The sequence below is a fragment of the Sceloporus occidentalis genome, unplaced genomic scaffold (assembly GCF_023333645.1).
Source record: "Sceloporus occidentalis isolate IW3139 unplaced genomic scaffold, rSceOcc1.0.p SCAF_1, whole genome shotgun sequence".
Taxonomy (NCBI): domain Eukaryota; kingdom Metazoa; phylum Chordata; class Lepidosauria; order Squamata; family Phrynosomatidae; genus Sceloporus; species Sceloporus occidentalis.
This window is the reverse complement of record NW_028316981.1, coordinates 183,077,418-183,089,697: the sequence shown is the minus strand read 5'-3', so window position 1 is coordinate 183,089,697 and position 12,280 is coordinate 183,077,418. Positions and strand designations below refer to the sequence as shown.

The 12,280-nt window shown below is 42.9% G+C and overlaps 1 protein-coding gene across 1 annotated transcript in view; it reads right to left on the bottom strand.

Annotated features, from left to right (window-relative positions):
- LOC149322991 (biglycan-like) overlaps nt 1-12,280 on the bottom strand; it is a 76,585-nt gene that overhangs the window by 14,190 nt on the left and 50,115 nt on the right. Inside the window, exons 2-6 of the mRNA XM_089485866.1 lie at nt 9,325-9,593; nt 5,595-5,707; nt 4,372-4,585; nt 3,803-3,913; nt 1,267-1,360 (exon numbers count right to left, since the gene is read on the bottom strand). Of these exons, the coding sequence (XP_089341992.1) occupies nt 1,267-1,360; nt 3,803-3,913; nt 4,372-4,585; nt 5,595-5,707; nt 9,325-9,571 (779 nt within the window). The 5' untranslated portion in view covers nt 9,572-9,593. The remainder of the gene's footprint in view (nt 1-1,266; nt 1,361-3,802; nt 3,914-4,371; nt 4,586-5,594; nt 5,708-9,324; nt 9,594-12,280) is intronic.

Here is a 12,280-nt window from a genome sequence, read left to right as displayed (position 1 = left end):
CAGTGCCCACAATTGTACAATTGCAGAGTGAGAGACTCCAAAAACTATTCACATCCTAGAGTGCTTTCATTTGCTATTTTCACATTCCCTTTCACATACTGCTTTCTCCTTTTCCTTGGATGCCTCAACAGTGTTTGTAAATGTTCGACTGACATTTTAAATTACTGCAGTGCTGGAAATTTGGGGATTGAAGCATTACCCCAAGCTCCATCATCCTTTCACACAAACACCCTTTTCTGATATTAAGTTGATATAAAGCAATTGTCTAAAGCATGTAGTCACAAGGGCACCTCCAGCGTGGGAAAACAGCCATATTTTATAATAAAATAAACTATATTTTATGATGTTTTTACTGTTGTAATCCCACTTCGATCCGAAGGGAGAAGCCGGAAATTTAAATAAATAAATAAATAAATTTATTATTATTATTATTATTATTAGGAGATCCGGGCCCATATTTGAGGATCTGAGAGGCTCAGTATGAGGAAGCACAAGAGCAAGCAACTGAGGAGAGACTGATCAGGATTGGGATCTGCATATTCCCTTTGCTGATAGGGGCAATTGTGGGCGATAAACCTTGGGTTTAAAAGTGAACAGAAATCCAAGAATATCTCCCTCTGGGAGTGATACTCCTTTGTCCAGGAACATTTGCACTGATTGTCCAGCCATTCCCAACTTCCCTTCCCGGTTTTCTCACCTGGAAAATCTACTCTAATCCTGAATTCTGCCACAGGATAGGTTTTGCACTAAAAATAGGCCTGCTTGGGCACCACCATTTCAATCTCGCTTGAGGTCAGACACCCTGTTTGTCCATATCTCACTGCACTCCTCAGTTTGCTGGCCATACCATGATCCCCAGGCAGCTGCTAAGCCATTTCATTTCCTGGTGTGTCCCCCGATCACGGCTCCACTTCTGGAATCAGCATAGTATTGCACTCTGCACCCCCTCAAATTCAATGTCTGCTATGCCTTCTATATCATTAGTTCTTGGATGTGTGTGCATGGAGAGAGTGTCTTTGTGTGGATGATGACTTCCTTCTGATTAATAAAAATAAGTTGGACCTCACACTCTGGAGTTTTATTTTTCAGAACCAGTATACAAAGGCTAGATCCCTACTTTAAGTTGCCTGAGCTCCTTCACTGCTTTCAGTTGAGCTGATAAACGCTGTAACATGAGTTGCCTCAAACCTCAGGCTTTGATCCATCCACACAACTCTGGCAAGATCCTCAGAAGCAATTACAGAATGACTTTGCAACTCTCACTACCTGTAGACTTTGGAGTAGCGGATCAGGTCCTCTAATTCGATGGCCTGGATCTTGTTGTGGTCCAAATGCAGCTCGTTCAGGGTTTCAGGCAGATCTGGTTGGGAAAGAGGCACAAGATTAGTGCTTTTATTTCTGTCCGGCTTTTCAACAACACTTTTAAAACACTTAAAGTGCTGTGATGATAAAAGCAGCAATTTAAAAATAGGGAAAACAAATGGAAAAACCGTGCAGCAGTGACAATAAATCAGTATGACTAGTGCTTCATTCAACCATAGCCAGCTGAAAAGTAGAGGGGCCTTTTGTCTGCAGAAAGCAAAGGGGAGATTGTTTCAGTCCACAGGAAGGGAGTTTAGTGACTGCATTAGAAAAGGCCCTGATTCTTATGGAAGCTAGTAGCTTCTTGATACCATAATTTGGAGCAGGGCTGCATCAGCAGGTCTAAAATGACGGGGAAGGATGCTGGCTTCTTTGAGGCAAAAACAGCTGCCCCATCACCAACTACTATACTGACACAGTATCTTTGGCAGATGATAAAAGGCCTCTGCCAGTACAGAGGATTAGTGTTGCCAGGTGAAATAAGGAACTGGGCTCTTTAATGGTTATGTTGTTATTGTTGTTGCTGCTGTTGTTGTTGTGTGCCTTCAAGTTGTTTCCAACTTATGGCGACCCTTGGGCAAACCTATCATGGTGTTTTCTTGGTAAGATTTCTTCAGAGAAGGTTTGGCATTGCCTTCCCTGAGGCTGAGAGCATGTGACATGCCCAAGGTCACCCACTGGGTTCCTACAGCTGAACTGGGATTAGAACACTGGTCTCCAAAGTTGTAGTCCAACACTCAAACCACTACACCAGGTAGTTGTGTAATGGAGAGAATTTCAGCAGGCAGTTTTTGTCATGCAAGCCATACTTGCTGAAATTTCTTTTTCTACACAAAAAGGTATAAACGCATGCCCTCCAACTGTTTTGATTAATCCTTTGTTGCTCCACTTTTTCACCTGCTTTTAAAATGTCCCAGTTTCTCTCTTCCCCTTCCACTGCTTCCCTTTGTCCTCAACTTACTTCAGTTGCTGTACGCTAGGTTCAAAATACAAAAGGAGAGAGGAGAAGGTACAATATTTCGTTTCCCAGTATACTCAGACAAAAGCAAACTGCTGCAGCCTCTTCTAGCTTATGTGCTCTTCACTAAATGGCTCTTACCATCTTGACCACATTCTGATGTCATTTGGCCACATATGCCCTAGGTTTCATTTGTAAAATGTTGGATGCCGTGCTGAAGCCCTATGTTTTATTTCACCGCAACCCTACAGAGCTGAGGCTTACTGCACCTTCAAAGGAAGATATGCTACCACAGTTTCTCCACTGGTACCGCACCAAAAACCATGAGGCCAACTCCCTCCAGCCCTGTTCAGTCACAGCTTCCTTTCCCATGCTGACCAGCTTTCTGATAGCTTTTGAAGGTGCCGAAGTTTGGTACCCAATTCTTTTTTAACTTCCCATATGAACATCAGCTAGACCTGGCATGAGGATAATATTTCAGTAGTAATAGTAGTTCCGTAGAAAATTTTGAAAGGCAAGTGCTGATCAGTATAGTCTCCAAACACATGTTTCCAAAGAACAGCCAAAAATCCAGGCAGCTGTGATGATTCATGTCAACGAATCAAGTCTAGCAATGCTCATCTGCATCAGGATCAGGTCCTTTGTAATACTAATGTGTCTTACTTTTTTAGACCAAGCCAATCCAAAATACCTTTCATTACAATTGAGACTGGTCTAATATAGTGGGCCCTCCATATTCACTGGGGTTAGGGGCACAGGACCTCCCATGAAAGTGGAAAAACCAAAAATAAAAAATGCCCCCTTTTAACCTGAAAGAACACCTCTCTAGGACTCTAGCTCCTCCGGTGCAACTCTATGGTCAACATCTTGTGGTCTCTTCCAGCTCTATGATTTTATGATTCTATCTGCTGGATGCTGACCACAGAACCACATTAGAAGACCTACAAATGCTTAGAGAAGTGTTCTTTTTCAGAATCTCTAGATCCTCCCATGCAATGTTTGGTGGACGCTGGCCAAAGAGTTGTGCTGTGGAACCTAGATATGCCTAGAGAGAACATATTAATCAAATCCATGAATAATTAGATCCACAAAAGTCAAATCTACAGATGGGGAGGGCCAACTGTATACTGTTGCTGAGGAAATTAATTCTGCACATACCTCTTACTATGAAGCTTGTAGCTAGACTCAGAGGAAAGAAAGAGTGGCAGATGACATCACTGTCCCTGCCAGTCAAAAAGTCCCAATTCTTCTACCCCTTGAGCCCTGGTTCCACTACAAAATTAGATAAAAGGCACTGTGGGTTTACAGCAACTACTCTTAACAATAACTGGCGGTGATCCCAAATTAAATAATAAAACAAGGAATGTGTTTGAGGGTCACTCCTAGGTCCATGGCTACTGGAAGACAGGCATCAATAGCTGAAGGAAGTTGTGGCCAGGAATTGCTATGGGGAGGTATAACTGAGGTAGTTATATACATTACCTTTGGGTACACCTGTAAGTTTTGCTTCTGAGATTCTCAGGTAGTTCAGCTTTAAGCCATCAAAGGCACCAGGTTCAAATCCACTGTTTTCCAGAGGATTTCCACCCATCTCTGTAAAGAAAAAATCTACGTCGTGAAAAATGCCTTTTAGTCCCAAAAGAGTAACAAGAAAAAGCAACACTGCATTCTCACTACATTACAAAGTCTTAATATTACCAGTCTTTTTTTTAAAACCTGCTATTGCTATGCTCTCATTACTCCAAAACTAAATGCTGTGTGTTACAGGTAGTGTTATTACTTGGAAACTGTCACTTCCCATCTGGTTGGAGCAGACAATGCTTGACTAGGTGGATAAAATAGTCTGGCCTGGCATAAGGCAGTATTGGGCAATGCCTTTGTTAGCACCAACCAGAATGTGTCAAAAACAGTGTGCAAGCTTTTGAGTTCTCCAGAAATTCTTATCAGGCTAACTTGGAAAATTCATACAAGAGAGTATGCTCAGTACCGGAGCTCAGACAGCATGTCAGTATCAGAGCAGGCATGAGTCCAATAAAGTGCCCATGTCTCACCAATGCAATTCATATTATTCATCCCATTGAACACATCCTTGGAGACCTTCTTGATTTTGTTATCATGGATGCGGAGCTCAACCAAGGAAGGGGGCAGATTTGGTGGGATCTCCACTAGGTTGTTCTTGGAGATATAGAGTTTCTGTAGCTTGTGCAAGGGGCTGAAAGCCTTTGGATGGATCTTTGAGATCTTGTTGTTCACCAGCACCAGGGCCTGCAGCCAAAGATGTAGAAAACACATTAAGGCAAGGTCACATAATGCATACATGCTAGCGATGGAATTAGGGTTGCCAGGTGAAATAAGGGACAGGGCCCCTGTACCCTTAATGGTTGTGTAGAGGAGGGACTGCCTGCATGCCAAAACATTCTCTTTTTTACACAAGGCTTAAAGATACAGGAGGCCTGTCCCTAATTTCACTGGGCAACCCTAGCTAGAATCCATCAGCACAGGGAGATGAGCCTATCTCCATAGCTAAACCAGGGTGTAAAAAAATAAATAAACTTTCTCTCATTATAGAAAGGAATGTTTTTAGAGCACAGTGAGCAAAAGCTTTTGACCATGTATGACCCCCAATGTAGCCCCCTAAACTGCAAAGTGCTCCCAATAGCCCACTTTGTTTGCCATGGAAAAGGCAAATCACATTCCCCCAAAGCCTCTGTGAGAGCACAATTTGACCAGTAAATGAATTCCTCTCCCTCATCCCCCTTTTAGAACAGAAATATCCTTTTTTAAAAAATGAACTGGAAGTTATTGTCTTCTTGTTTCTTTTCTTTTTTAAAAATTAAAATAGGTGGTGAATTTACATTTAAATGGCAAATTCCCCCTTACATACACACACACATTGAAACTTCTTCAGCATACGTCTTTGGAGAAAATTAATTTTCTTATGGAAGAGTTGGCCAGGAGGGGGCAATGCAGATTTGGACCAGCCCAGACACGTTGGATTGCCTCAGCATAAAACAGCTCCTTAAATAATTAAGAATAGACTTACAGGTAGTAAGAGCCTAACTGGGGGAAGCCAGTGGGGCATAGTGGTTTGAGTGGTCCGAGCATCGGACTACAACTCTGGAGACCAAGGTTTGATTTCCCACTCAGCCGTGAAACCCACTGGGTGATCTTGGGCAAGTCACACTCTTTTAGCCTCAGGGGAAGGCAATGGCAAGCTTCCTCTGAACAAATCTTGCCAAGAAAACCACATAAATGAGGCTATTATGATACCTACATACAGGTGCTGGAGCCCCTTAAAGTCATCTTTGCGCAACTCTGTAATCTGGTTGTTCTGCAGATCCAATAGTGTGGTATCTGGTGAGATCTCCTTTGGCACTTCCTTGAGACCTGGATAGAACAAGGAAAAGGAGAGGGAGATAAAGGTTAGGGCTGGTAATATGGGGTGGGTGAAATCATGACAGGTGGGTGCTAAGCTGAGCCAGGACTGGCAAGGTTGGTAGATGCAAAAGAGAATGGGGGCCCACTGACACTACAGAATAATAGCACTGTGGTTCTACTGTAACTGCCATGGCAACATCCTATAGAATCCTAGGATTGGCAGGAGGGCCATTTAGATTTCTTGGTCAGGGAGCATCATTGGTGCCTCTGACTAAACTACAAATCCCAGGATTCCATTGCATACTGGCAGTGGAAGTAGATATAGTACTGTATAAATGTTTCCAAAGTTTCTGCCCCTGTTCTTTAGAAGAGGGAATTCCAGCATGCGTAGCTTACTTATTTGTTGTGCTTGTTAACTACCCTTGAGTTGACCTCAACTCATGGCAGCCCTGTGGATGAGACCCGCTGTCCTCCACTGCTTTGTTCAAGTCTTGTAGGTTCAAGCTCAGATCCTCCATGCCCAGACCCATGACCTCTCTGACTGAGTCCATCCATCTGACCTGTGGTCTTCCTCACTTTCTGTTGCCTTCCACCTTCCCCAGCATCACTGTCTTGTCTAATGATTTATTCCTTCTCATGATGTGGCCAAAGTATGCCAGTCTCAATTTGGTAAATTTTGTTGGTGGTGCTTATATGCTACATTTATATCCTGCCTTTCCTCAAGTAAACCAAAGGCTGTGTAGAAGAGCGCCTCTCCTGTCACCACCTCATTTTACCTTCACAACAACCCTTTTAGCTAGGTTAGCCTGAGAGTGAGTTGTTTGGGCCAAGGATACTCAGGGAGTTACAAGAATGAGAGAGGACTGGCACTTGGGTCTCCTCAGTCCCAGTTCAGCCCTCCAACCCCTAGACCATACTGCCCCTCCAACAAATTACAGCCAGTGAAATTCCTTCTTCCGCACAATTAGGAAAGTGCAGGAGCCTTGTCCTCTTTTGCAGCAGCCCTCTCTAAATCAAATCTACTAGCAAAGTAATTCCCAAATTTTGGTCCTCCAGGTAATTTTGGACTTCATTTCCATAAAGTCCAAGTCAGCTTGGAAAGTCCCAAACAACTGGAGGAACAAACTTTTGGAACCATTGCACTAGTAAAAAAGCACAACCAAGGCTGACTTCATCTAAGTATGTGACAGTATCATCAAGTACCCCAGGTCCCAAACAATGATAAAGAATATGCAACATTTTTTTTAAAAGTAATTTGTCCATTTTTCTTTTCATTTTGTTTATAGAAATTTAGGATGAGACTTTATAACAGGCAAATTAAAAAGGAAGAGTAGTATCTGTGTTTAGCCTCCTGACTGCTATTTAGCATAATTGCCAATAGATGGGCATAGAGCACTGTCAATGCATTTAAGGTTGGGCCTGCCTGCAGCAGAGATGCAAAATGTAGGATAGTGAAGGAAGAATCAGCTGCCACCCACCAATCCTCCATTGCACCCTCTTCTTTGGCATTTCTTCAACACTGCAGTGGGTGTTCTGATGCCATCACACAATGGTTTTCCACGTTCCCTGTGTCCCATGGCATGAAGCATCATGCTAGGAGTTGTGCAGTGCTACAGACATTGCCATGGAAAAAAGGCCAAATTTTACAGGTCCACATTTATAATCACATTTAGGTCTGCCCTAATAGCAGCTCCGCCTTGATGTGGAAATGGTCTTTGCACAATCTGCCAAATATAGTTGCTCAGCAGGCCTGAGATGAATTGGGTTGTCCCCATATTGCCATACTAGGGTGTTTTTTGTTACCTGGTAGCATGACAAACAAAACCTGCTGAAACTCCCTCATCTACACAACCACTAAAAGAACAAGAGCAGACTCCAGTTTACAGATCTTGACCACCCAATATATTGTTGTTATTATTAACTCCCTCAAATCACCCCTAGCTCATGTTAACCTGTGATGAGACATTCAGACCTCTTTTTTTTAGTGGGATGATGTGGATAAGCCAACTCATGTGTTCTGGGTTTATCACACCATTTTTTCATCAGAACTGCATCTCTTCACATCTCTCTATGTTCTGTTGTTCAGACATGCTCACCAACCCTGTGCCCTACACCCCCCCCCCCAAACTATCCCCAGCTGGGTCTCTCAAGGCAGTGGCAATGGTGGCAACATCTCCCACTGCTCCCTGGAGCTGCTGGCAGCCCAGAGTCAGGGAGTAAAAAAAGATCTCCTCTTCCCTCACTGGAAGGTAAAGACACAGCCGGGCATTCAGGGTTAAACCCTGGGTCTATTTGGAACGTTATTCACACTGCCAAAAATGCAAATCTTTTTTAAAAACTCAGGGGGGGAAACCCAGTACCAATTATCCCAGGTTTAAGTGGGTTGTTTTGGCAGCCACCCCCCTCCCCCCAATGGCTATTGCCTCCCCAGTGCATAGAGGAACAGCCAGCTCTGTCCTTGCTGCCAAACACCCCTCATTACTGTCTCCCCCAACCAGCCATGTTGGAGGGAATGGCTGGGAAGAAGGAAAATAGATATTTTGTGCCAGCTGACTGAGCTTTGGGGTACCACATTCTGCTCCAAGATCTGACCTCTGGCCTCCAGTTGCTATAAAGAGAGTTCAAAATGCAGAAGTAGTTTGCACTCAATTAACTCAGCAGGGGGAAGACCAGAGGAGAGGGTGGATTCTTGCCCTTCTCAACAGGCTCAGGCAAAAGCAAAGTGCAGCAGCCTCTCCTAGTATGTATGCTCTTCTGCATTAATAATGCCTTGACCATACTCTGAAGTTGTTTGGACACACATATCCTGGGTTTCATCTGTGAAATGCTGGAAGGTATGATTGGCTATTTAATGAATAGTACTCTGGAACAGCTAGGTCTTTAGTCTAATTCAGTGGTTTTCCAACTCTGGTCTTTCAAATATTTAGGACTTCAAATCCCAACGTACCAAAGGATAGCAACAGCAAGTACATTTCTATACTGCTTATCAGTGCACTTAAGCACTCCCTAAGTGGTTTACAGTGTGTAAGCCAATTGCCCCCAACAAGCAGGGTATTCATTTTAGTGACCTATGGAAGGATACAAGGCTGAGTCAACCCTGGAGCCCTGCCTGGGATCGAGCTCAAGGCCTTGTGGCTGTGAATGGCTGCAGTACCAGCATTTAACTGCTGCAGCACCAGGGCTCCTGGATTGGTCATGATGGCTGGCAGGTCTGGAAGATGAAAGCTAAAACATCTAGGATGAGAGTTTGAGAACCACTGGTCTAATCTAGTTCTGTTCTTGTGCATTTCAAGGTGGTTCTTTTGAACTGGGTTTCAGAGTGATGCATTAAATTCTTTCACCATCTCTGTTTATCTTGCCCCCTGAGACGCCTTGAATCGAGGCCTCCACAACAAATCCTAGATCAGTACTACTCAAAGTGGTAGTCTCTGGACCAGTGTTGGTCTCCAAGTTTCCAAGAAAGAAAGAAACCACTGTAGCCAATGGACACAAATATGACACTGGTTCCTGGCACACGGGGGGGGGGGGGGGGGGGGGATTGCCAGTCCCACACATTTGATAAACAGAGAAGCCCTCTTCCAACTATTTCCCTCTCCTCCAGCCATTTCATCCACACATTGACTTACTCAAGTCAGAACACTGCACCACTCTTAGGTGGCAATGGCAGCCAAATGGACAGAGGCCTGGATAAAAAGGGTAGCTTTCCTCAGTTTCAGCTCCTCCTGAAGTTGGGAAGATTCCAGAGGCCTCTTCCTCTTCTTGGACATTAGGATCATCCATGGAGAAGTCCCAGAAGCCTCTCTGCACAAACGGCCGGTCACAGCTCACCAGTCCCAGAAGAGGTATCAGGAGAAGGAGAAGGAGGTGATCCATAGTGAGAGTTGCCAGGCTGTGACTGAAGAGATAGGGAGGGGAAGAAGGAGAAGAAAAAATGAGAGGAAGAGAGAGAAAGTCAGGTGTTGCTGTGAAGGGACACATGTCCATCCAAGTTATCAGCAGAATTTGGAAATATTACATCTTTGGATTGCAACTCCCAGAACCCCCCAGCCAGTAGCCATGCTTGCTAGAGAATTCTGGGAGTTGTAATCCAGAATGGTAATATATCCAAGCACTGATCAAATCTGTTACATATATACGTAATGGTCAGCCATAAAACTCACTCACTGGCTGAATATCAGTCATTTGGTGAGGGTCAAAATAGAGAGGTGATGTTGTTGTTTATTAAATTACATCATTTCCCAACCAAATACAGAGGTGCTCCTAATTCTCAGTTGCTTTATTATTTCAGGAACAGACATGGCTTGGGGTGAGCTGGGGTCAGAAATTGCAGAAATGAGACAAGAAAAATTGCCTTGATAAATAGGGTTACTTAGTAAGGAGCATCCCAGGCTTGGAGATTTCAGGGCCAGAACCTGAGACTAAGGGCTATTTGATGTTTTTAATTTGTTGCCTGTTTTATTGAACCCTTTCCTGTATTGTTATGTGCTGTTTATATGTATTAGGCTACTACAGCGCTCTATAAATAAAGCATAATAATAATAATAATAATAATAATAATGATAATAATGGCCATCTTATTTTGAAGTTAGAAGATATGGATCCTGGGGATGTTAAGCAGAATACATTTAGCATCAAGCACAGTTGCTCAGAGCATGCCATTCAAATAATAAACTACAAGCCTGACACAAACAACAAAATATTTATCTTCTTGGAAATTCAGTTTTCCAAGCTCTGCATTGAATAGAAACACACAGAGAGCTCTGTTTTTAATACTCATGCAAACCCTGCTTTTAAAAACACGAGAGCTGAAGTCCAAACAAATAATGTTTTCTGACTTCTTTGTACAGAAAACAGTTGACAGTATCTGTAAGGAAACAGACATTTGGAAGGGGGAAACACACACACACACTGTTATCAGGTAGAACATGGATCTTAAGATACTATAAAACTGGAGTTGATTAAATAAAATTTAATGAAATTAAACACTGCAGGTTTTTTTAATAAAAGCATCATGTAGTTTGCTTATGCCTTCCTCAGTACTGTCTATTGGGATGAGTAGAGATAACTGGATCCAGTAGTATTCAGAGAATTCCTTAAGAATAGTATTGTATTCCGAATTAAGGTCAAAAGGTATCAAGATGTCAAGTCTGTAGATCCAGAGTATTTGCCCTTTACAAGCATGGTTGGATCATGAGGTTTCTCTATTGGAAATATTGCCATATCAGAAAGGCAATGCCTCTCAGAATTAAAATGTTTAGCAACAGGTTGTTCCAGCTTTTTGGTAGCGATTATTGACCTCTGGTTCCTCAATCTTGTGAACACATCAGGGGTGGTTTCCCCCATATATTGCAATTTGCATCTGGGGTGCTGGCATTCAATCACATAAGTGACATTGATGGGATTGCAAACCATTCTGTGTTTTTGCCAGTGCTGCTGCTTTTAATAGTTCTAGTTTCACATGTGATGCAACACTACATACACACAAAGAGATTTATGTACAGTGGTCCCTACACATTTGCTGGGAATCTCTAGGTCCTCCACTATATCTCTATGGTCAACGACTGCCAGAGGCTGACCACAGAATCATGCTGGAGGACCTACAAATGCCCAGAGATGAATTTTATAAGTAGGAATCACTAGGTTCTCCAGTGCAACTTTGGCAGAGATGCGCTGGAGGACCTAGAGATTCCTGGAGAGAAGAAAATAATAATCAAATCCGCAAAAGTAAAAGCTGCAAATGTGGAAGGGTGATTGTATAACTCAAGCAAATCTGATTTTTCTCCATCACCCCCTAAGAACTGAGAGGAAGGGTCAGGCCATGCCTGGCAATCTGGGAACCCTAGATATAAGGTCTAGTGCCAAAGGGAAATGAAAAGCAGGAAATACATATGAGACCAAGACCAGGCATAATTGGGGGGTGGGCAGCGTAATACAAACTTGTTCCCATGCTGATACCACAGCCCCTCATTTTATATATATATAAAATACAGTCTCATATATATACATACAATTTCATCAGCCATGAAAAAATAATTATGTGTTCTACATTCTTTTTTTAAAAAAAATACCTGCCTTTGCTAATGCATCCATTTTAATAATCCTACAAGTCTGGTAACTATCTTGTAACATTTTAATCATTAATAAAGGAGTTATCAAGGCAACGCCTTGGCTTTGTTAGTTTTTTATAAATATAGTTGCAAACATTAGGCCAATTAACTATGCAACTTTATTTGTTTTTTTATTGCAAAATCATGCATTAGTCCCCCAGAGTTCTGTTAGTGGCTTACATGCATGTAACCCACAGTTTGTTTCTGGATGTTGCACAAGGAGCCATTCACTAGCTCCCCATACAGAATCCAACTCCTGCCCAAGGGAGCTGTCAAACCTTGGAGTTGTTACCACAGCCAATTATGGTTAGGACCAGGCAGCAGCCATCTTGGCTGCAGTTTTGCAACTAAGGGAAGAGAAATGAAGTTGTCCTCTTTGATCTCCAATGGTCTGGATATTCAGCAAATCCATTTCTGTTCCCCTACCTCCTTGCCTCCTTCTTCCCTCCCCTGGAGTTACACTGGGTTTGGAGAA